The 25,371-nt window shown below is 41.6% G+C and overlaps 1 protein-coding gene and 1 long non-coding RNA gene across 2 annotated transcripts; one reads left to right on the top strand and one right to left on the bottom strand.

The window, feature by feature from the left end:
- Positions 1–528: 528 nt before the first annotated feature.
- SRGN (serglycin) lies at positions 529–15,524 on the top strand. Its single transcript, XM_049645159.1, has 3 exons — positions 529–673; positions 10,501–10,648; positions 14,718–15,524. The coding sequence occupies exons 1-3, from the start codon at positions 598–600 to the stop codon at positions 14,989–14,991; spliced, it is 498 nt and encodes a 165-aa protein (XP_049501116.1). The 5' UTR covers positions 529–597; the 3' UTR covers positions 14,992–15,524.
- Positions 944–1,593, bottom strand: LOC125932688 (uncharacterized). The gene is made up of 2 exons (XR_007460722.1): positions 1,455–1,593; positions 944–1,197 (listed from the first exon to the last, which is right to left on the bottom strand). It is a non-coding gene; the product is annotated as an uncharacterized LOC125932688 (long non-coding RNA).
- Positions 15,525–25,371: the final 9,847 nt, after the last annotated feature.

Consider the following 25,371-nt stretch of genomic DNA (forward strand, 5'->3'; position numbering starts at 1 on the left):
ACAGAGTCCAATAAGAAACCTGTTCTCTGAAACCGGAGAACACTTTTTTTGTAGATGAGAACTCAGCTTTGAACTTTTACCTCTCAGGCTCAACTCAGTGACTTGTGCTACTCCTGACAGAAAGGAAAATTAACATTTTATGTTGAAGGTCCTCAGTATGAAAAGGCAGTGCCCAGCTCCCCCTCATCCACAGGGCAGTGGACTCTTTATGTTAAAAATCTTGTGTTCAGATTGCTAATTGAGGAGAGGAAAAACCGACGCTACTGAATGCTGATTCTACTGTTTTAGTGGGAAAACAATTTCTAACAGGCAAGTGTGAAACAACAAAACTTTTGAAAAAGCAGACCTGGGGAGAGTTCAGTGCAGTTTCATAATGGGTATGAATAGTTATTTTGCTGTCTTTTTTTTTTTTTTTTTTTTTTATCTTTCTGGGTTTTGATGTGGATCTCTTTCTATTTGTTCAGGAAATTGTGACGTGTGTTCTGGGCAGGGTTTGAGGTTTTGGAACTTTTTCTAAAAGGGACAGAGTGCACCCTGCTACATTTCCTAATCGTGAAGTTGGTGTCCAGGCAGCAGGACCGAAGTGAGCTGGTCACGATGCAACGTCTCCTCCAGGACACTAAGTTTGTCCTGGCTCTTGCCCTCCTCCTGGTTTTTGATTCTTCGGTTCAAGGTAAGACCCGGGAAACTTGCACCCCCCGCCCCCCCGCTGTAATCTTTGTAAGCCCCATGTTTCCCACAAATGATAATATTCACTTTAAGATACAGAATGTATTGTGGGAGAAAGTATGCAAGGAAAAAGTATTTGGGGTGGCTAAACTCCTTAATGTGAGTTTGGTTAAGTTTGGTACCAAGAAGGATGAGGCTCTGGAGGCAGGTGTGGCCTTGTAAGCTCTCACAATGGTTGAAACGTGCTCTTTGATTTTGGGATGAAAAGGTATAGTTTATAAACTTTTTTTTAATGTATATTTTCTTTTATTGAGAGAGAGAGAGAGAGAGAGAGAGAGACAGAGGGAGAGAGAATCCCAAGCAGGCTCAGCGCTGTCAGCACAGAGTCCCATGCGGGACTCTATCCCACGAACCCTGAGATCATGACCTGAGTTGAGATCAAGAGTCCCACACTTAACTGACGGAGGCACACAGGCACCCCTAGTTTATAAACTTTCAGAAATTCAAGAAAGTAATATAGAAAAATACCTAGGGGCGCCTGGGTGGCGCAGTCGGTTGAGCGACCGACTTCAGCCAGGTCACGATCTCGCGGTCCGTGAGTTCGAGCCCCGCGTCAGGCTCTGGGCTGATGGCTCGGAGCCTGGAGCCTATTTCCGATTCTGTGTCTCCCTCTATCTCTGACCCTCCCCCGTTCATGCTCTGTCTCTCTCTGTCCCAAAAATAAATAAAAAACGTTGAAAAAAAAAATTTAAAAATAAAAAAATAAAAAAAAAAAAGAAAAATACCTATGTGTCTATGGAGAAAGTGGCACTGTTGAGTGCCTAGCCCTTAGGGTTTCTATCAGTCCCAAGTTTTCATATATTATGGTGGTGTCATAATTACTCTAACAGTGGGAAATGATATATTTATAGAAATCAGAGTAAATTTGGGGTTTTTTTCCCCTTTTAAAAAAAAAACTTGGTTCTTAGTGAAAATTCAGTTATGGCTAGACATAGTACAAACCCTCTCAGAGTTTATAAAGAGGCCAAAGAATTTTAGTGTCTGTGCTGTTGCTCAGAGAGACATTACATCTGGAAATTTCTTGTTAGATTTCTCTATGATCCAGGGTTGTTTAGTCAGACTGAAACAACTTAAAGTCTTAATGACTAAGACAACGAAAATTAACAGTTTGTAAGAAAGATACAATTTCTTCTCCTCTGGTAAATAAGGGATCATGTCTAAACAAGGCAGAAGGTCATGACCTGATAAATAGATGGGAGAATTTATGGTAGAAACACATTTAAGGTTCCCCAAATTGTACAGGAAATACTGACTCCTAGTGACATACATGTCCTGGATTTGTTCCTTCAAAGTGACTCTAATGGTCTTGTTTTTACTTTTGGTGGAAATGAAATCATATAGGGAATCTCAGATATGTTCATCATGTACTGGAAATTTATAAAATTATTTTCTTCTTGTTATGTATTTATTGAAGAAAATAACAGCAAGTAGTGTTGCTGAAACTTTTTTATGAATCTATTTATTTAAAAAAATTTTTTTTACATTTATTTATTTTTGAGAGACGGAGAGAGACAGAGCACAAGTGGGGGAGGGGCTGAGGGAGAGGGAGACCCAGAATCCAAACCAGGCTCCAGGCTCTGAGCTGTCAGCACAGAGCCCGAGGCGGGGCTTGAACTCACAAACCACGAGATCGTGACCTGAGCCGAAGTCGGATGCTTAACCAACTGAGCCACCCAGGAGCCCCGAATCTATTTATTTTTTACAGTATAAAACATTATTGATTGTAGGGAACAGGCTTGGGTCTTTTAGGGAAAATCTTCAGCTTGATGAGGTAATTCCCTAATGTGTTGTGACAAGATCCAGAGTAATGAGGTCTATATTTGTAGCACAGATGTGAGCTGGTGGGGAGAGGGGGTGGGGGTGCGGGGGGAGTCCACCCTGGCAAGAGCTAAGTTAGTCTTTACGTATTCAGAATTTCCCCCAAATATCATGTTCCCCACAAAGATTCAGTAGGTAAAACTGGAATTAAAGCAAAAACGTTCCTTATGTAGTAGGTATTCATCAGAAAGAAGTGAAGAAACCATGATGAAACTGTACAAAGTACTAGCATTTATATCATCACCTGGTAGGTTTAGCTCTTTGTTGGAAAAGGAACCAAGAAAGAGAGAATGAATGAACTGAAAAACTAGGGTATTTCCAAAGGAGAAGTGCACTTGGTGTTGGAATGAAGGGTTTGTGCCCACGTCTCAATAGGAAGGGAGGGGCGCCTGGGTGGCTCGGTCAGTTAAGCGTCCGACTTCGGCTCAGGTCATGATCTCACAGTTCGTGAGTTCGAGCCCCACGTCCGGCTCTGTACTGACCGCTCAGAGCCTGGAGCCTGTTTTAGGTTCTGTGTCTCCCTCTCTCTCTTCCCCTCCCCTGTTCATGCTCTGTCTCTCTCTGTCTAAAAAATAAATAAACGTTAAAAAAAAAAATTCAATAGGAAGGGAAATAGATGCCCAACCGGGCTGTGCGTGCGAGTGACGGCAAGCTCAAGGCTGCAGTGGAAAGGGCCACGCCACTATTTCACCACACATCCACGTGATGCCAGGTGTGATCTGACAGTGTTTTTCCTCCATCTTTTAAAAAATATTTACTCAAACCACTGGTTTGACTGAACTGATCAAATTAGGCTTTTGGCTTGCTTTTACTGCACATATGCAAAACATCTTAGATTACTGTATTTGTTTGCTAAGACTGCCCAGTATCCCAGACTGGTGTGGCTTAAACAACAGAAGTTTATTTCCTCACAGTTCTGGAGGCTAGAAGTCCAAGATCAAGATGTCGGTGGGGTTGGTTTCATTCTGAAGCCTCTCTCCTTGCCTTGAAGATGCCCATCTCTCTGTGTCTTCACATGGTCCTTCCTCTGTGTGTGTCTGTGTCCTGATCTCTTCATAAGAGACACCAGCCATATTGGATTATAAGGACCCAGCCATATTGGATTAGGGTATATCCATATGACCTCATTTGACCTTAATTACCTCTTTTTAGTCCCTATCTCCAGATCCAATCCCATTCTGAGGTATTGAGAGTTAGGGCTTCAACATACAAATTGAGGGGACACAACTCAGCCCCTATCAGTTACTGTAAGTCAAACCCAAGTAAACACATGATGTAAAATCATGTCTATTAGGGGCAAAGAAATGGAAATTTGGCAATGCATGGGAGACCCTGGAGAGCACAGGTGGCCATCGATTTAATGTAGAGCTCCAGGGGATTATTGATTATTGATAAGGTCTGTGAATCCTAAAGTCTTTTATTGCCCCCCTTTTAATTTTTTTCATGTTTATTTATTTATTTTGAGAGGAGAGTGGGGTGGAGAGGGGCAGAGGGAGAGAGGGAGAGAGAGAGTGTCCCAAGCAGACTCTGCATTCTGTGGGGTGTCATCTGACAAACCATGACATCATGACGTGAGCCAAAATCAAGAACTGGACGCTTAACTGACTGAGCCACACAGGCGCCCTGCCCCTCTTTTTAAAAGATGCCCATAAAGAGAGAAAATGGAAAATCCACGAGCAGTTGTGGCCAGATCATGTGTTCACTCCACACTATTGGGTTCTAGTAGATATTGATTCCACCCATGTGTGCTGCTGTTTGATTTCATGTACATTCTCTCGTAAATGATCATCACATTTCCTGTGAAGAGGAATTAACACCACTTTATAGAAGAGAAAATTCATTTGCTTTTTAGACCAACCGCTTGCAAAATATTTTGAGACTTTAGGCCAGAAGTGGCCATCTGATTTCAAGGACAGAGTTAACTTTCTACTGCAACTTGACTGTCTTCTAGGTAGAGATTTTCTTTTTTCTTTACTGATCTTTTCTTTTCTTTTCTCTTCTTTTCTTATCTTTTTTTTTTTCTTTTTGAAGTTTTTATTTTTAAGTAATCACTATATCCAGTGTGGGACTTGAACTTACTTACAACCCTGAGATCAAGAGTAACGTGTTCTACTGACTGAGTCAGCCAGGTGCCTCGAGTTTTTCTTTCTTTAAAACAAAAAAACCTTGTTTTGACTGTAGTAAACTTGCTATAAAGTTTACCAGCGAATTGAGGTATAGAGAGGGAGAAATTGAAAGTAAACTGAGAACATTTACAGCTTGGCAAGCCATGCAAGGGTGGGGGAACCTTATCTATCTTGTGGAATTGATTGTCTAGTAGGAAGCAACTCCAACTTAGTGATGTCTGTTTCCATGCTACCCAAACAACGAACAAAACGGTCTTTTTTTTTTTTTTTAACCCTCCGCATGGCAGTTTCTGCTTAAGTTTCTCTAACATACCTGCAGCAGATCTCCATTAAGAATAGGAAATTGGCAAATTGTGATGATGTTGGGGAAAAATTGGTACTACGATATAAAAAGATGCAGAGAGATTACTGGGGTAATGTTCATTGACAGAAAGCATTTTGTGTAAAGTGGGACTAGTGACTTTGTGTGTATGTGGGGGTGGCGAGCAATGAGGAAAGGATTCTAAATAATTTACCATTCTTTTCCCTGGAATCTACCACAAAGTTCACCGGCAGATCCAGTAGGTGGGGCCTTTGGAGAAGATAACCCTTGTGTCCACTAGCATTCTCTCTTTTATTTTTTCCAATTATGGTAATCAGTAATCATGAGGCATTTCTCTCAAGCAAGATAGGAGTCAAGATATTCCCACAACATCGGGGGCTGGAACTGTTGAATTCACATCCTGCCAACACCCTTCAATAGATATGTCAGGAACATTGTGTCTGTAACCATGTTCTTTATTTTAATCCAACTGAAAATTATCAATCCCAAATTAGATAAAATTTCTGGGGGGGGGGGTGACTTCTACCTTTGATTTCTTTATGAGTTTTTAAACAGCTTTATTGAAATAGCATTCACATACCATAGAGTTCATCCATTCAAAGCGTACAGTTCAAAGTTTTTAAATTATATTCACAGATATATGCAGCTATCACTATAGTCAATTTTAGAACATTTTCATTAACCCCCAGAAGAATCCCCTCTTTTTAAAAATATTTTATTTTAAAGTAATCCCTACACCCAGTGTGAGGCCTGAACTTACAACCCTGAGATCAGGAGTCATGTATTTTGCCGAGTCAGTCAGGCATCCCAAAAAGCCCCTCTTTATAAATTTTAAAAGCTGAGACTCTGAATTCTGGGGGGAATTTTGTATTTTAGAATTTGTTTTCATGAGTTTACGAAAGCTGTATTATGCCAGCAAAATGATAGGGTCTTTCACCTGGACGCTTCCCCGTAAAGTTTTAGTTTTACTTTTCTGTTTAACTTCCTATCTATGCAAACATTCTCTCAGCTTGATAGCACATCGGCTGCATGTGAAGGAGAAGGCAAACATCTACAGTGCCCGAAATGATAGCCCCTGAGCGCTTGAAATGGGGTGAATCCAAACTGAAATGTGCTGTTAGTGCAAAATATGCACCCAGACTTACATGAAAAGAAAAACGTAAAATATTCATTAATAACTTATATTGCTTATATGTTAAATGGCAATATCTGAATACATTGGTTAAATGAAATGTCTTGAAATTAATTTCACTTGTCTCTTTCTACTTTAAAAAATAGAGCTGCTATGACATTGAAAATTCCATACGTGGGCGCCTGGGTGGCCCAGTGGGTTAAGCGTGGGACTTAGGCTCAGGTCATGATCCTGTGAGTTCCAGCCCCCGTTCAGGCTCTGTGCTGACAGCTCAGAACCTGAAGCCTGCTTCAGATTTTGTCTCTGTCTTTGTCTGCCCCTCCCCCGCTCTGTCTCTGTCTCTCTCAAATATAAATAAACATTAAAAGAAAAAAGAATATTTCATACATGGTTGTCTGAACACTTCTATTGGACAGCGCTGTTCTAGACAGCACAGAGTGTGAAGACATCGCCCTCTGCTGGACATGTTGGTTTTTGTTTTTTGTTTTTTGTTTTTTTTTAAGTCCCACCTACAATGCAGGGTTTTTAAGTAGCAAGCACTCAAAGCCAAACTTACGCTGCTTGAGGAAAGAATCAGAGGAGAAAGGTAAACCATACCAATACCATGTGCAAAGATTTGTGCTAGATGTTTTACATACTTTCATCTCACTGTAAAGGAACTGTTTGGGATACTATTATTCATCTTTGAAAGATGAGAAATTGAGAATCAGACAGATGCTAAATGGTAGAACGAGTGTTTAAATTCTGATGTCTTTATAAGTTGTCTACTAGCAGAGATTGGTCATTGTGGTCTCCTCCTCATCGGAGAAACTAGTGTTTAAGGAGCTCTGACCATGGTGCTAGTTATTATTCTAAGAACCTAACATTTATATCTCATTATCAGATCTATTACTGTTCCCATTTCCTGGATGAAGAAATTGAGCTACACAGAGGTTAAATAAGTTGGTCAAGGTCACACAGCTAGTAAGGGGCATTGGATGTCATCTTGCTACCTTACTTCCAGTCTCCAGACAGTGACAGAACTAACCTATTTTGGATGACTAGCTGTCCCAGGCCAGATACAGTTAGCGATATTCAGGAACCATGGGGAAAATTGTGATAGTAGTTCCAAAGGTAAGAAAGAAAGAAAAAAAGAAAGAAAGAAAGAAACCAGCGGGAGAATATTTACTTTCTTACATTAGTGTCTTTATTTTTTCAAGGAATATTGTTATTTATAGAAATTTATAAAACAAAATGAGAAAAAAATCACCAAAGAGTCTATCACTATATTTTTGTGGATTTCCTCAAATTTCTCCCCAATATCTGTTTATGTGGTTGCATTAACATCTACCATGCAGCATGGTATTCTGCCTTTTTCCCTCATTTTTAAATATAGAGTTTCCCATGATGTTACATAGTCTTTTCTATAGCCACTACTTTTTAACTTTTTTGTGAATATTCCCTCATATGAATGACTAATAATGAGATTTTTAACTGTTTTGATCAAGTTATTTCCTGTTTCCCTAGTTTAAATCGTACTGAGGTGAATAGTTTCATGTATCTTTTATACACTGTATTTTACTTATATCTATATATCTCTTTATAGATATAAAATGTTTATCATATATCTTAATGATGTAATAACTTGGTTAATCAGAGCTATTAGGACAAAGTTGAGTACAAATAGACGTAATAGAGAATCATAAAGAAAGAGGACATTTTGAAAAAGTTCTGTGGTTCTGCAGTCTTTTAAGAACAAAGTCCTTGGCCATCCTATTGAGAGGTAAAGTGAACTTGACTTTGGTATCAACCTCCGATAGTTGGTGTCAGAAGAGAACAGGACATAGTTTGTGCATACTCTCCTAGAAACAGATACTGGGGGTGACCCCAAGACTCCAAAGTTCATGGTCTCTGGGGATGTTGGGTAATGAGATCAAGGGTCATTTTTCTTTTTTTTTTTTGTTTAATACATTTTTCAAAATTTCCTATAATAAGCTCATATTTCTTTTCTCCTTTTTAAAAATAAAGTTATTTAAGTTTATTTATTTTAAGAGAAAGAGAGTGTAGAGGAAGGGCAGAGAGAGAGAGAGGGAGAGAGAGAATCCCAGGCAGGCTCCATGCTGTCAGCGTGGAACCCTATGTGGGGCTCGAACACACGAACCATGAGATCATGACCTGAGGCAAAACCAAGAGTCGGAAGCTTAACCGACAGAGCCACCCAGGCGCCCTGTAACATAAATGTTACTTTTAAAAATTGCAACAAAAGCAGCCTAGATGTAAAGAATATCTAAACAGACTGCCCATTTCTAGAAGAGAGTGCTGTAAAAGGTAAAGACACCTTTCCATTAGTCCCTGAATTAAAACAATGTCAGGAAACCCTGTCAGATTGCTATAGGAGTCCATTTATGTAAAATTATAGAAGATATAAACTAATTTTTTAAGTCTATTTATTTATTTACTTTTGAGAGAGAGAGGGTGAGCAGAGGAAGGGAAGAGAGAGAGGGAGAGAGAGAATCCCAAGCAGGCTTCGTGCTGTCAGCACAGAGCCTGATGCAGGGCTCAAACTCATGACTGTGAGATCATGATCTGAGCCAAAATCAAGATTTGGAGGCTTAACTGACTGAGCCACCCAGTCGTCCCTAAACTAATTTATGATGACAGGAAGCAGATGAATTGTTGTAGGGGGCTTGCAGAAGTGTGTCAAGAGGAGGGAGGGCAGTCAGGGTCCTTCCTCTGTCTTCTGCCTACCAATCCCCTCCACAAAGGCAATCAGTATGTTGTGTAACTTTTCAGAGGTTCAAGATACATATATGCAAGCATATATGTAAATATATTCTTAAAAACACAAACACACAAATATTAACACAATGCACAGTGTTCCTTACTTTGTTTTAAATCGAATAATCTACCTTGGAGAATCTATATCAGTGTCCAGAGAGCTGCCTCATTCTTTTTTTTTTTTTTTTAAGTTTATTTACTTGTTTTGAGAGAGAGAGCAACTGGGATAGAGGCAGAGAGAGAGAGAATCCCAAGCAGGCTCTGAACTGTCAGTGCAGAGCTCAACGTGGGGCTCAAACCCACAAACCACAAGACGTGGCCTGAAATCAAGAGTCGGACGCTTAACCAACTGAGCCACCCAGGCACCCCTGCCTCATTCTTTTAATAGCTGAACCTTAACATGTAATTTTCCAATCTTTTGCTATCTCAAAAAAAAGAAAAAAAAAAGTTGCCGTGATTGTCCATAGCACTGGGTTTTTTGTTTGTTTTCTGAAATAGTTGTTACCATTTCCACTTTGATCTGTACAGACAACAATGTACTGGGTTTTAAAACCACTTTTCCTGCTTTTCAAGGATTCTAGACATGCCCTTTCTTGCTAGGTGATTATTAGTTGCCCTTGTGTGAATAAAACATGGGCTTCGGGTGGGGAGGAGATGAACCTTTTGAAGTATGGGGAAGTATTTCTCACCATCGGGCTTCCATTCTTGCTAAAGTGAAGAATAGACAGTTTATTTCATGAATTAATAAGGCGTCTCCTGTATGACCTTCTAACACCAGATTTGGAGACTTCTGTGTAGAAACTAAACTCAAAAGAAGCTGTGACAAACTAGGGTAGTCCAACCAGTCTGTCCCTCTGTGAATAGAACAGCCTGGTTCTTCTGAAATCTCTGACTGGATCTGAGGGCAAAGAAAGAGGGCAAGTTTTTATTTACTTTTCATTCCTAGGAACATCATATGGCCCTAAAGAACCAGGGCCCCGTAGTGTCTTAGGTACTACTTGGTGTATTCCTTAATCTTTCTGAATGTGATTTGACTCATCTCTGTAAGAAGGGGCAGGCTTTGGGGGTCAGATATGGGTTTGAATACTGGGCCCTTCAATACCCGTGTGGCCTCAGTTTTCCTTTGCATAAAGTGGAGAGAATAGTACAAAAATAATAATAGTTAACACCACCAAGTGTTTATTGTGTTCCTGGCACTATGTTAACGTCTTTACGTGCATTTCTCATTTAATTTTGAGGACCAGCTTATGAGAAAAAACGACACTGTTAGATCTTCGTTTCACAGAGGGGGCTCAGGGAGGTGAAGGTTTCCCAGGTCACCAGTAGCATAGCTGGGACTTTACTCCAGGTGGCTGATTGCCCAAGCCTATTCTAACCTTAAACCCTGGGCTACTTTATGGGGTTGTTGGGAGGACAGTGTATCTAAAAGGCTGGCACAGGGTGGATGTTGCTATTCTATTTATGGTCATTCTATTTATGGTCTATTTATGCTCATGCCCACACCTTACCTTCTACCAAATTTGGAATTCATTTAATCAACAATTTCTTCTGGACAGAGTGATGAGAAGCTGTGTGAGAGGTACTTAGTAACCACATGGGTTCCTTTTTTGGGGTAGGTTCTCCTGTGCGGAGGGCCAGGTACCAGTGGGTACGCTGTAATCCTGAGAGTAATTCTGCAAACTGCATTGATGAAAAAGGACCGATGTTCAACCTGCTTCCAGATGAAACCAACAGAATCCTCCCTCCAAGGACTGACCCTTTTTTGTAAGTGAACTTTCTCTGATCTTACTTTCACTGACCCCTGTTGAGACCTTGGCTTGGAGATGGGAGGGTTGTCCAATGTGTTTTTCTTCAGGCTCTTGCCTTGGTGGCTTGGTTTTCACCACACAGTACATGGTAAAGCTGTATACTGTATTTACTGGTGTGTGAGATGCGCAAGAATGCACGATTCATCCATACTTTTGCAAAGTCATTTTGTGGTGGCAGAGACAAAAACCAACTACTTTTCACCAACAAGTATTGGAAATGATTGAGCATTATTCTGTTTATATAAATAGAGCACGTTATATATTAAAATCCAATAGGAGTCTGGCAACTGCGTGCATAAATAAAATGCAGTATTTCGTTAGAGTGGACTGTTATTTGGCCAAATAAGGAACGAAGTATGCGATCACATGGATCCTATCCTGAAAACATTATGCAAAGTGAAAAAAAACCAGACACAAAAAGCCACACCTTGCATGATTCTATCCATATGAAATGCCCAGAATAGTCAATTCTATGGAGGTGGAAAATAGATGAGTGGTCACCAGGGGCTGGAGGAGAGGGAGGAATACAGAATGATTGCTAATAGGGGTTATTAAAATATCCTGAGATTAGATAGTAGTGATGAAAAAAGAAATTAGGGAAGAGAAGAATAAATGGCCATGGCTTATCAGAGACAAAGCCAAACCTCTTCTTGATGAAATAAAACCTGATTTAAACTTGCAAAAAAGATCCAATAGGAATTCATAAGTAACAAAAATGGAATTGTCTTAGAATCAGTTGTTTTAGTAAGCAGCAAAGTCGTATAACAGGTAGCAAAAATGCGTTATGAAAAGGATTATCATAAAGGTTTAATCTTCAGACTTTGAAGATTAACCCTAGAAAATTACTCTCCGCAAAGCCAGGGAAGTCATCGTGCCCAAACCAGGTGAGGCCATCATCACTCAGCGGGGGAGGGGGGAGGTCCTGGCGGGGGAGGGGGGGGCCTGGCGGGGGGGGGGGGGTGGTCCTGGCGACCCTCTTCGTTGCTGGCACTCACTGCATAAGAGATTACATCGTCACCATCCTCAAAATGTCGCTCTGCAATCCTGCTCCTATGCCTCTACTTCCTTTTTTTTTTCTTTTTTTTTTTTATAACCTTTATTCAGTATTGAGAGTCAGAGAGACAGAGTGTGAGCGGGGGGGGGGGGAGGGGCAGAGAGCATGGGAAACATAGAATCCAAAGCAGCTCCAGGCTCTGAGCTGTCAGCACAGAGCCCGATGTGGGGCTCGAACTCAGGAACCGCGAGATCATGACCTGAGCTGAGGGTGGCCACTTAACCGACTGAGCCCCCCCGGGCACCCCTCCTGTGCCTCTACTTTTAGTCCACAGCATTAAGCTTGAAATTGATTTTGTAGCATCCTCCATTATTTTAACTTCTGAGTTTCCACAGTAATTCATTTAAAGCTAAAATGTTGGAGGGGGTGGGAGGGAGGGGAGGGTGGGGGATGGGTATTGAGGAGGGCACCTTTTGGGATGAGCACTGGGTGTTGTATGGAAACCAATTTGACAGTAAATTTCATATATTAAAAATAAAATAAAATAAAATAAAATAAAATGTTGGAGGAATAACCCAAGTTCTCCCAAACAACTATTTTTACACCATTTCTTCTCTCCTTAGGTCTCTACAATCTTCTCTTTCCTCAGCCGGGAAATTTTCCATCTCACTCTGACACCCCAGACACTTAGGAGTGAACAGTTCTTGCTTCTGTGTTAGTCCCAGGCCCATTTGCCCTCCTATCCATTCTTTTTCCTTTCCTCTTCCTTCTCTGTATTGGGTAAGGGGTGAGGGCTCATCCCTTGGTCTGCATCTCTCAGGCTCCCTGATCTGTGGCTGAGTTTGGACAATGGAAGGCACAGAAGGGAGACCAGAGAGCATGAGAGGCAGGGAGAGATCAGGATGTTTCTTCTCCTCGGTCCCTGCCTTGAGTGGCACCTCTGGCAGGACTGTGTCTCCTCCATGACTTCGGCTCCCACCAGATGCCCCTAGTAGCTGGGCTCAGGGAAATCCACCTCCTTCCATTGTCCCTTTAGCCCACGGAGAGAAGTATCTTCTCTCATCTCTGGGTTTCCTCGCTCTCCCCTATCTGGCTTCACTGCTTTTCCATCACACATTAAGTAGTTTCCTGTGTTAAATATTGAGATGAGCTTCCTGATTGGACTCTGTGGCAGCTTCTAGGGCCACTCCTCCTTGTTCTGGGGATCCCACCTCTACACGCCTTTTCTAGGACTTCAGTTCTGCAGTGCCTCCTGTGAGACCAGCATCTTGTTTCCACCAGGGTGCAGAATTCTCTAGCATCTCAGGCAGTTAGCTAGAATCCCTTCTTTGACTCTGCATCCTGTCGAGCTATTGCCTGTTCTCTGCCCCTCTTCACGGTAACACTTACTGAAAAGGATGCTTCCTGTCTCCCCATCCCTCTACCCCTTCTGTTTGGACTTCCATTCATTTCTACCTTCCCCTCAGAATGTTTGGTAAGGTCACAATTACTCCTGGTTAACACATCCACTCTTTTCTCTGTGTTTGGCTTTCTCAACTTTTTAATTGCCTTCAAAACAGTTGATGCCCCCACCCTGGAAATGCTTTCTTCTCTAGCTTCCATGGCCCCACCTTATCTTGAGTTTTCTTCTACTTCCCTGACTATTCATTCTTCTCTGTTCAATATTTAATATATTGATATGGCCCTGGCTCTGTGCTGGGCCTCTTTTCTATCTGCATGCTTTCTTTAGGTGACCTCATTGTTCCATGTTTTTGATACTCTGTGTGTGTGTGTGTGTGTGTGCGTGTGTGTGCGTGTGTGTGCATGCGTTTCCACTTTTCCGGTGCTGATCCCTTTTCCCTGACCCCACAGTCTAAACTAGCCACCTGGTCACCCTTTCATACATTAGTCTATTTCACTTCTTTGCATAGCATTTAGCACCATCTCATAGTTTCCTGATTTATTCACTTTTTATGGTCTGTCTTCCCCAATAAGTTCTAAATTTCTCGAGGAGGGACCTCATCTGTTCGCCCCCATTCTATCCTAGGCACTTAGAATAGGGATCCGATGTTCAATATTTACTGAAGGCATGCATGCATGATGCTCTGATCTGTTGTATGGCCTGTGGTTCACTATCTTCACGGAAAAAATGACCCATAGACTATGAAACACAGTTTTTGTCTCTGATATTTCGTTGTGTTGTTGTACCACTGAGGGGTAGCGACATGGCTCTGGTCTTTTGGTGCTGAGTGGACTTCTAAACCACCAAACTGAACCCAACTGAATGAATATATTTACTTTTTTTTTTAAGTTTATTTATTTATTTTGAGACAGACAGGGAGCACAAGTGGGGAAGCAGCAGAGACAGTGGGGGAGAGAGAGAATCCCAAGCAGGCTCTGCACCGTCAGCGCTGAGCCCAATGCAGGGCTCGATCTCACGAACCATGAGATCATGACCTGAGCCAACATCAAGAGTCGGATGCTTAACCTTCCAAGCCACTCAGGTGCCCCAATACATTTACTGTTTGAGAGGAAATTGAATGTTAATATGGTGGCAAACATAACGCTTAACTTGTCACAAAGAATTTCTTTAGATTCAGTTGTGTTGAAGCACTGTGAATATTAGAAGTTTTGTAGAAATTTTAAATTTGGGAAAAATGTCATCTATCTAGGCTGACTTACTTGTTTGTGCTTTCTTTAATGGAAGAAAATGGGAAAATATATCTTTTTTTTTTTAATAAATGTCCTCTTAATTTACCAAATACAGGATTGCTATGCTACTGATAAGAAAATTAGCATTGCTTATATGAGTCTGCAATGTGTAGATGTTGATAGATAAATGCAGTGAGTTAAGTCTAGGCAAACATGTAGAAAGGCCTGATTGATTTGTTTTTTGTTTTAAAGCATTGAATAACTGGGAAATGTGTAACTTTTAGTTTGAGCAACTGGGTGGCTGCATTAATTTTGTACCTTAAAAAATTTTTTACGGTTATCTTTCTTATGTCTCAAACTTCACTGTTTTTTCTTTTCCATTTTTTTGGTCTTACTTCAGAATGACAGGATCCCAGAACTTGAATGATGTCTTCCCTCTCTCTGAGGACTATTTTGGATCTGGATCCGGATCCGGATCCAGCTCTGGCTCTGGCTCTGGCTCAGGATCTGGAAGCGGCTCTGGAAGTGGCCTCCTCACTGAAATTGACCAGGAATACCAACCAGTAGATGAAAACGATGCTTTTTATTACAACTTTAGGCCTCTCAAGAGAAATCTGCCCTCAGACAACCAGGACTTGGGCCAAGATGGACCAGAAGAGAATTTCATTCTGTGAAAGAGAGGGTTTCCCATTTTGATGCCAGGCAATGCATTCTATACGTTTTATGTACCGGAGTGAAATGATCAATTCTGGAATAAAAAAAGGTTTATAGGATTTCAAAAACATCTGAAAGAAAAGTTTAGGTTTCATCACCTTTTTTTCTTCATGAATTCTTCAAGCTTCCTTCACCTATCCTGTTGTCCTGGAAAATACCTGCATTCCCTTTGTATTGTATTCAACCAACATCACTATGAAATTACCTAGACTGCCCACGTCTAGAAAATGGCTTTAAAGAATAACTTAACCTGTTTAAAAAAAATTCAGCCTGAGAAGCAAATTGACAAGTGATATTTCACACCCCAGTCTTCAGAAACCTGACACTGATTGTGAATTATATTGATATGCCCCTTTTCTTATGAAAAATCCAGATGGAACACTGGGTAAATTTATAGAGTGGGTGGGTAATTGACAAGTCCCCTGTAAAGTGTACCACTCTGTTGTTACCACTGGATGTGCTGGGAGAGCTGGTGGGCCATGTTTGCTGAGAACTACGATTGGTGTTACAATTAGAAACTTAGGACCCAAACTAAAGCACGACTGTGCTCGGAATACTTCATACTGCTTTCCTTTTTTTTTTTTTTCCTGGATATCTGTGTATTTTCAAATGTTCCTCTATTAAAGCAGAACTATAATCAATGAGTTAAGCTGTCTGGGATCTCTTGTTATAATAGATAAATTAAGAAATAATCATTTTTGCTCAGATGTTTCTAGAAGTCTTATCGACAAGATATCAGCAAGATTATTTTACAGAACAAATTTTGCAATCAAATCCTATTAACCAGCAGATGAAGAAAACAATTGTGGTAGAGCGAGGTTATTCTTGTCCAGGCGCCTCTTCTTCCTGAAGGCTGTTCCCATCTCTGTTCCCCTGAGTTCTGAAAAGCTTGTCAGCATCATTGTCATGAATCCTGTTCTTCCTTTATTTAGTCTTGCTTCCTTCCATTCCCCTTCCAGGTTATCTATCCTGAGAATGCTCCCTTAGAAACTTACTGCATTGCTACATGGAGAGTCCAACTGGTGACAGTTGGCGACAGGAACGTAGAAAGCAGACGCTAAAATGGGATCTGAGAGCTAGATCACCTGCTGCCTGACTGGCAATGAGGACCCCATCCCCGGCCAGAGATGCAGCACAGGGACAGGACAGCACTGCAATTACTGAAGTTTTCACTGACATGACCTGGGGGGTACTAGGGCTAGGGTATTGGGCATTGAGAAATGTGAGGAAGTGGTAATTATAAAGACAATAGTATTGGATGGCTATTGCTAGAAGCAAGTAATGCTTTTAAAAGAGACAATGAAAGACCAAGGATGGTTAATTAAAGGCTAAATGTGAAAACAGATGGGCTTCCTTCGAAGCATTGGGGCACGCCTCAGACACATCGCAGTTTCAGTTCCAGACCACCACAACAAAGTGAGTTTTGCAATAAAGTGAGTCAAACGAATGTTCTGGTTTCCCATTCCATATAAAAGTTATATTTATACTATACTGTAGTCTATTAAGTATGCTCTAGCATTATGTCTAAAAAAAGCCAAAAACAATACATACCTCAATTTAAAAATACTTTATTGCTAAAAAATGCTAACCATCATCTCTCAGTGAGTCATAATCTTTTTGTTAGTGGAGCAACTTGTCTTGATGTTGATGGTCGCTGACTCATCAGGGTGGTGGTTGCTGAAGGCTGGGGTGGCTCCAGCAATGAAGTTTGCCGCATTCATTGACTCTTCTTTTCACGGATGATTTCTCTGTAGCAGGTGATGCTGTTTGATAGCATTTTATCCACAGTAGAACTTATTTCAAAATTGGACTCAATCGTCTTGAACCCTGTCCCTGCTTTGTCAGCTAAGTTTATACGATATTCCAAATCGTTTGCTGTCGTTTCAACCATTTTCACAGCATCTTCACCAGGAGTAGATTCTGTTCCAGAAACTGTTTTCTTTGCTCGTCCATAAGAAGCAACTCCTCATCTGTTCAGTTTTTTTTTCAATTTTTTTAACGTTTTTTATTTATTTTTGAGACAGAGAGAGACAGAGCATGAACGGGGGGAGGGGCAGAGAGAGAGGGAGACACAGAATCGGAAGCAGGCTCCAGGCTCCGAGCCTCCAGCCCAGAGCCTGACCTGGGGCTCGAACTCACGGACTGCGAGATCGTGACCTGAGCTGAAGTCGGCCGCTTAACCGACTGAGCCACCCAGGTGCCCCTCATCTGTTCAGTTTTATCATGACACTGCAGCCACATCTTCAGGCTCGACTTATTTTTTTTTCAGTCTCCATTTCTTTAAAATTTTATTTTTAATCTTTATTTTTGAAAGGGAGAGAGAGACAAAGATACAGTGCTCATGATACATGAGCTCACAAACCGCAAGTTCATGACCACCAAATCAGCAGTTACTTCCTCCACTGAAGCCCTGAACCCCATGAAGTCATCCATGAAGGTTGGAATCAACTTCTGCCACACTCCTGTTCATGCTATTTTGAAAATTTTTTTAAACGTTTATTTATTTTTGAGACAGAGAGAGACATGAACAGGGGAGGGGCAGAGAGAGAGGGAGACACAGAATCTGAAACAGGCTCCAGGCTCTGAGCAGTCAGCACAGAGCCCGACGTGGGGCTCGAACTCACGGACCGTGAGATCATGACCTGAGCCGAAGTCGGACGCTTAACCGACCGAGCCACCCAGGCGCCCCTGTTCATGCTATTTTGACTGCTTCCCGTGAATCACGAATGTTCTTAATGGCATCTAGAATGGTGAATCCTTTCCCGAAGGTGTTCCATTTACTTTGTCCAGATTCATCAGAGGAATCACTATGTATGACAGAAATATAGATAAGAAATATATTTCTTTAAATGATAAGACTTGCAAGTCTCAGTGTCTCCTTGACCCGGGGCTGCGGAATGGATGTTGCGTTCGCAGGCACGAAAATGACATTAATCTCCTTGTACCTCTCCCTCAGAGCTCTCGGGTGCATTGCCAACGAACAGTAACATTTTGAAAGAAATCTTTCTTCTAAGCAATAGTTCTCATCAGTGAGCTTAAAATATTCAGTATATCGTGTTGTCAACAGAAATGCTGTCATCCAGGCTTTGTTCCATTTATAGAGCACAGGCAGAGTAGATTTAACATGATTCTTAAGGGTCCTTAGGAGTTTTGGAATGGGAAATGAGCCCGGGCTTCAACTTAAAAGTCACCAGCTTTACCGGCCCCTAAAAAGAGAGTCAGTCGGTGCTTTGAAGCCTTGAAGCCAGGCATTGACTTCTCTCTAGCTGTGAAAGTCCTACGTGGCATCTTCTTCCAACAGGTGTCTTGTCTATATTGAAAATCTGTTATTGAGTGTAGCCACCTTCACGAATGATCTTAGCTGGATCTTCTGGAAAACTTGCTGCAGCTTCTACACCAGCACTTGCCACCTTACCTTGCACTTTCACGTTATGGAGAAGGCTTCTTCCCTTCAACCTCACGAATCAACCTCCGGTAGCTCCAAACTTTTCTTCTGCCGCTTTCTCACCTCTTTCAGCCTTCAGAGAGCTGAAGAGAGTTAGGGCCTCGCTCTGGATCGGGTTTTGGCTTGAGGGAATGTTGTGGCCGGTTTGATCTTCTATCCCGACCACTCCAACTTTGTCCATATCAGTATAAAGCTATTTTGCTTTCTTATCGTTCATGTGTTGGCTCGAGTACCACTTTTCACTTCCTTCAAGAACTTGCCCCTTATATTCACTACTCGGCTGTTGGCGCAAGAGGCCTAGCTTTCCGCCGATCCTGGCTTTCGGCGCGCCTCCAGGCCTTCGTCACTAAACTTAGTCATTTCTAGCTTTTGATTTAAAGTGAGAGATGTGTGACCGACTCTTCCTTTCACTCGAACACTTAGAAGCCCTTGTAGGGTTATCAATTGGCCTAATTTCAATACTGTTGTGTTTCAGGGAATAGGGAGGCCTGAGGAGAGAGAGAGAGAGAGAGAGAGAGAGAGAGAGAGAGAGAGGAGAGACAGGGGAACAGCTGATTGGCGGAGCAGTCAGAATACACATATTTATTAAGTTTGTCATCTTATTTGGGTGCAATCTATGACACTCCAGGACAATTATAATACTAACATCCAAGATCACCGCTCACAGATCACCGTAACAAGTATGGCAACGAGAAAGAAATATTGCGAGCATGACCAAAATGTGACGCAGAGACACAAAGTGACCAAATGCTGTCGAACGTTAAACTGTCAACCTAGCCAAGTCTGTCATGTAAAGTCAGGGCCCTGACTGGAAAAAAAATGGGACTCTGAGAGATGACATCCAGGTTGATACATTCAGATCTCGATGCCCCTGATTCCCTCAAGCCCTCTGAACTTCAGCGGCCCACTCCTTAAGAAGTAGGTCTTCCCTCTGGCTTAAAGGTGGTTAAGAGGCTTGTGCCCTTCAATACCACACGCAGGCTCCCTCAAGGTCTATCCCTAACTTCTCTCCTTACCCATGAGATGAGTAACTACAGCTACGATAAAAATGAACGGGGAAATTTGGGGCCCGCTAAGAAAGAAAGGTAATATAGTCCGCGGGTTCTGCAGAACCCAGCTGTCATGTACCTCAGCAGTGAGTGTCTATGTGACTTAATTCGAAGAGTGCTGGATTAAGGGACAGAGGTAAAACATAGAAGTAGTATTCTGTTTTAACACCCTGGCAAGAACTCCGGGAGAAGGTGTTGATGCCATGCTAGAATGGCTCTTAGAAGCTAGAAGAAAGCAACAGCCCTTCTTAAGTGGAGTAGGAATGCTTACAACCACCACAGCAGGCCGTGGAAGAAGGGGTGAAAGGGTTTAAGGAAGTGAGCACGTTACACGAACAGACTGTCAGTCTTGAAAACCCCCAAGAAGACTTTGTTCTACGGGAAGCCCCAAGTGATAAAGAATACGCTGGTGAGAAGGACGACATCTCTGAGCTATCAGTAGTAACTTTCCTCTGAAGGGCAAGGTTAATGGTACAGATGTTGCTGCAGAACTGGGCTCACTAATAGCAATGGGAATGAGAGGTTCGCGAAACGATAGAGGCCAGGTGGTAGTGCAACCGTTAGAAGCCAGGCGGTGCAGTTACCATAATAAGCGGTGGGGGCAGGTGGAATCCAGGGGAGCCTGCTGGGCAGAGTCATGGAAATGTCCTCTCTAGAGGTAAGAGAGCTGGTAAGCGTTCTGCATCCAGTTCCAGTGTGTGCCTGAGGGGTCGTGTGTGGGCCAACACCAGCTAGCAAGTCAAACACACACACACACACACACACACACACACGAATATTAGGTACAAAAAAGAATGAAATATTGCCATTTGCGGCAACACGGATGGACCTAGAGGGTATTACGCTAAGTGAAATAAGTTAGACAGAAAAAGACAAATACTATATGATTTCACTTCTATGTGGACTCTAAAAACAAAACGGAAGTGGACTCATAAATACAGAGAACTGGTGGTTGCCAAAGGGAAGGTGGTAAAGGGATGGGTGAAATAGGTGTCTGTTTAGCTGTTTTCTGACGATCCCTTTTTTATTTATTTTACATTTTATTTTTATTTATTATTATTATTTTTTATTTATTCCTGGACCAATCTGAGTTATTTATGTAAGCCATCTCCTGCCACAAGCAAAGGGATGGAAGGTCAGCATACTGGTCGTCATTTGATACACGTAAGGAAAGGTGAGCTTCAGGTCCCACATACTTTTCTGGCCCGTGTGCGGAGTCATGGTCCAAACCAGTGCTGTGGTCCCCGCCCCCGGGGCCGTGGTCCAGGTTCTCTTTATTCATCTCCGTAGCCGGTGGGAAGTGGATTCACGTGGGAGTCATGGAATAGAGTGGGATTACCATCTCCCCAGGGAAAAGGCTTGGCCCTGATGCGGAGATGGGGGGAGGCGACCAACTAGGGTCTCTCGCGCTCTGCGCGACGCGAATTCAGGAAGACGTTCCTTCCGCATGCTCACTTCCACACCAGGAAGAGCTACGAAGTAGGTGAGGGCCTTTCACGTGCGAGCTGAGCCCTCCTCGTCGTGGGCGCCGCTGGACGTGGACCAGTCCCAGCTGTGCCCCGGACCGACCTGACAGCCCCGGAAACCGGGACACAGCCACCGCCACCCATTTTCGACCTGGACAGCCTCAGCGCCTGATGATCCCCTTTTTATATTTAAACTCTGAGGGCTGGCACATGACTGGGGTTTCATACTAGTTTTTTTCTTCTTGTAAGAGAAAAGATTCATTCTACCTCTGGGGTCGTTCCTGGTTAACCGCCCGCTAAGGCCTGGCTGGGCCTGCTCTCCTGGCCCCACGCGGTGCCTGGCCTGTCCCAAGAGGGAGCCTTCCTCTCGTGGGTCCTCATATGACGAGCAGCGAGGGGAGTGCCAGCTGCACCCCCGTGTCTGTGATGCCCGTGGCAAAGAGAAAATCTGCTGGAATAGATTTCCTCGGTGTAGGAGAGCTCAATAAAATGTTGATTACAAAAAAAAAAAAAAGCAATAAGTACAAACCTCCAGTTATGAAACAAATAATTCATAGGGGTATAAAATGCAGTGTAGGGAATATAATCAAGTATATTGTAATAACTCTGTGACAGATGACAACTATACTTATGGCAGTGAGCATTTAATAATATATACAAATGTTGAATTGGGATGTTCTTTACGTGAAACTAACATGATACTGTATGCCAACCGGGCTTCAATTAAAAAATACATCTATTGTTGGGGGGGGCACCTGCGTGCCTCAGTTGGTGGAGTATGAGACTCTTATTCTTGAGGTTATAAGTTCGAGGCTGACGTTAGGCATAGAGATAACTTAAAATCTTAAAAAATATATATATATATATATGTATATGTATATGTATTGTTGAAAGTAGTTCCGATATAATAAAAGAAAAAAAAGAAAATAGCTGTGAGAGGAAATTCTTCCTGTGGGCAGAGCTTCAGGTGGTGTAACTGGTCATTTCCTCTGTGTGGAAAGCGAAGTAGCCTAAGGTTAGAATATATACACTTTCATGGGTAGTGGTGAATGTTTTGGTCAGGGGCCTAAAATAGAAAGATTGTAGATTGGGGACTAAGAAGTCTGAGGTAAAGGTATGTGAATGGCTTAAAGTAAGACGTAGAGTGAGAAAATATGTTTTTAAAATAAAGTTTATTTATTTTAGTAATCTCCACACCCAATGTGGGGCTTGAACTCACAACCCCAAGATCAAGAGTCGCTTTTACAACTGAGCCAGCCAGGTGCCCCCAGAGTGTGAAAATCTTTGTATCAAATGTAATGCCCATCAGAAAGTATCCGTCCCAATCTTTATAGCATTTTACTTTTGGTGACAGTTGTTAAGTTATACCCTCATCTTCCCATTAATAAATCTGTGATTTTTCAGGAGGAAGTTTGTGAGTTTTTATGCTCAATAGGGTGTTACCGTCATGAGACCAATTTTTTTGGCTCCCATAACTATTCCAACAGAGGGAAAAAAAGGCGTGTTTTAGAAAATATACTGCTTTGTGTTTTCTAGTTAAGTGTTACATCTTACATATTTGAAGAATAGAGGAGCGCCTGGGTGGCTCAGTTGGTTGAGTGTCCTACTCTTGATTTTGTCATGGTCCCAGGGTTGTGGGATCGAGCCCTGCATTCTGCTCTGAGCGTGGAGCATGCTTGAGATTCTCTCTCTCTCTCTCTCTCTCTCTCTCTCTCTTTCTCTCTCTGCCCCTTCCCCTGCTCATGCTCTCTCTCTTTAATGTAAAAAAAGGAAGAAAGAATAGATAGCCTAGGTTGATTTTTTTTTGTAGTTTCAAGTTTTTATTTAAATTCCAGTTAGTTAACATACAGTGTAATATTGGTTTCAGGAGTAGAATTTACTGATTCAGCATTTACATACAACACTCAGTGCTCATTATAACAAGCGTGCTCCTTAATACCCATCCCCATTTAACCATCCCTAGGTTGGTTTTTATTTATAATACAATACTTTTATGGAGAAAGATTTTAAACTAGCCACAAAGGAACTGTAGAATATTTCGATCTTTGGAGAGGTAATTAGACTGAATGAAAAAGTGTAAGTTTTAGAACTGCAAAGTCCTGGCTTAATACCAATTTCTCTCTTTATTAGCTTTGTAACTCAAGGCAAGTCACTTAATTTTGCTAAGCTTGTCCAGGGAAGGAAATAGTGAAGGGGTTAATTGTGTGAACTCTGAGGGCAGGTTACCTGGATTCAAAACTCTGTCACTCACCCACTAGGTAACCCTAGATCAGTTACTTAACCTCTCTGTACCTCAGGTTCCTCCTCTTTAAAATGAAGATAATGATAGTGCCTACCCTACAGGCTTATTGAGAAGATTGAATAAATTAATGTACGTAAAGTGCTCAGGACAATGTCATTGAGTGAGTGATCAAAACACAGGCTATTATCATTATCAGTATTATAGGTTAACAATATTTGCCAAAGGGTGGTGGTGAAGATCAAATAAGGAAATATATGAGATATGGTTAAGCTCAGTGTTTGGCACATAGTTAGTCCCTAAAAAAATTCTAATCATGGAAATGTGTGTTATAGCTACTTCATAAGATTATTATTTTTTTTTAAATTTTTTTTTTAACGTTTATTTATTTTTGAGACAGAGAGAGACAGAGCATGAACGGGGGAGGGGCAGAGAGAGGGAGACACAGACTCCAAAGCAGGTTCCAGGCTCCGAGCTGTCAGCACAGAGCCCGACGCGGGGCTCGGACTCACGGACCGCGAGATCATGACCTGAGCCGGAGTCGGCCGCTTAACCGACTGAGCCACCCAGGCTCCCCTCATAAGATTATTTTAAAGGTTCCATCTATGTGCCAGGTACTGCGCTAGGTGATGGGGATACAGAGAGAAACAAAGACCTACAACATAGCCTTTGTCCTTGAGCTTAGAGTCTAACAGAGATTGAATGAGAATCAACGTGTCAGTCTTGCCTGGCACAAAAGCAGGTAGACAGATGGAAGTGAATATTCTCAGACACATAAAGGAAGTAGAAGCCAAGTAGATTTTTTAAAATTCTGATTCTTTTACTTTTGGGTTCTATTTGTCAATCATTGCTATAATTCTAGGGCTTTTTAGAGGGGGAAAACTTAGGGTTTCTTCTAATTTGTACTTTTGAGTAAGTAATCCATCATCATTTTTCTCATATGATACAATCAACAAAAATCTACAAAGGATCAAGTTACCAGGAATAAACAGTTAAGAATATTCCCAGTGTAACAGGGGAAACACATACATAGCTGTAATACATTTTATGTTATATTTTTTCAAATCTGTAATAATTATACACAAAAATCTAAGGTAGCAAAGAAGAGGCAATGATTGATTTTGCGAAAGTGTTTTGTCTCCATTCCCTCAGCATGTGGTCTGTTTTACCATCTGAGTCACTGCTTAAAATATTAATACAATTGATCTTTCAGAACTCTATTTGTCTTCTTAGGTTTACACTAACCCAAGGTTTCTCAGCTTTAACATTATTGACATTCTGGACAGGATACTTCTTTGTTGTAAGGGGCTGTCCTGTGCATTGTAAGATGTTTAGCAGGATTTCCGATCTCAGTAGCACTCCTACAGACTTGACGATCAAAAATGTCTTCAGGCATTGGCAAAAGTCCATTGGAGAGAAATATCCTGTCTTCTTGAGAACCACTGCACTAAACCAATGATTATTTTGGGACTTAAGTCTTATCAGTTATGTTTCTAGCTTATAACGGTATAGTATGATTTATCACTTATAATTGGTTCACAGGAACTTGGAACTTTACTATCACAATCATGCAGCTAGTTGATATGTGATTTGTTACAGAGGAAATTATGCACAAATCTACACTTTAAAATGTTTATATGTTGATTACTGGATATTTTATTTCTTTATCTTCACAAGGACAAAATGCTAATAAAATGAGACTTTCAGAGAATAATAAACTGTTCTTAAGAATTAAAAAAATATAATAGTATCTATTAGTTAATTATTGCTTTTAATAAATTACCTCAAAACTTATTGGCTTCAAATAACAATAAACTTTAATTATTTCATAGTTTCTGTGGGTCAGAAATCTGGGAGGGGATTACCTAGGTATTTCTGGTTAGGAGGTCTTCTCAGGAGGTTGCAGTTAGGATGTTAGCTGGGTGACAGTCATCTGAAGGCTTGACTGGGATGGGAGGACCAGCTTTCCAAAATGGTTCATTCACATGGCTGGCAAGTTAGTGTAGCTGTTTACAGGAGGCCTTGACCCTCACTTTGTGGACCTCTCCATCGTGCTACATGACATGGCTGCTGACTTCTCTCAAAGTGAATGATCTGAGAGAGCAAGTCAGAAGCAGCCTTGGAAGTCACACACTATCACT

Source organism: Panthera uncia, chromosome D2 (genome assembly GCF_023721935.1).
Source record: "Panthera uncia isolate 11264 chromosome D2, Puncia_PCG_1.0, whole genome shotgun sequence".
Taxonomy (NCBI): domain Eukaryota; kingdom Metazoa; phylum Chordata; class Mammalia; order Carnivora; family Felidae; genus Panthera; species Panthera uncia.

Coding starts and splice junctions, on each gene's coding strand:
- SRGN (XM_049645159.1), top strand. CDS start 598: ATGCAACGTCTCCTCCAGGACACTAAGTTTGTCCTGGCTCTTGCCCTC. Junction 674..10,500: donor TTTTGATTCTTCGGTTCAAG/GTAAGACCCGGG, acceptor TTTTTGGGGTAG/GTTCTCCTGTGCGGAGGGCC. Junction 10,649..14,717: donor CCAAGGACTGACCCTTTTTT/GTAAGTGAACTT, acceptor GTCTTACTTCAG/AATGACAGGATCCCAGAACT.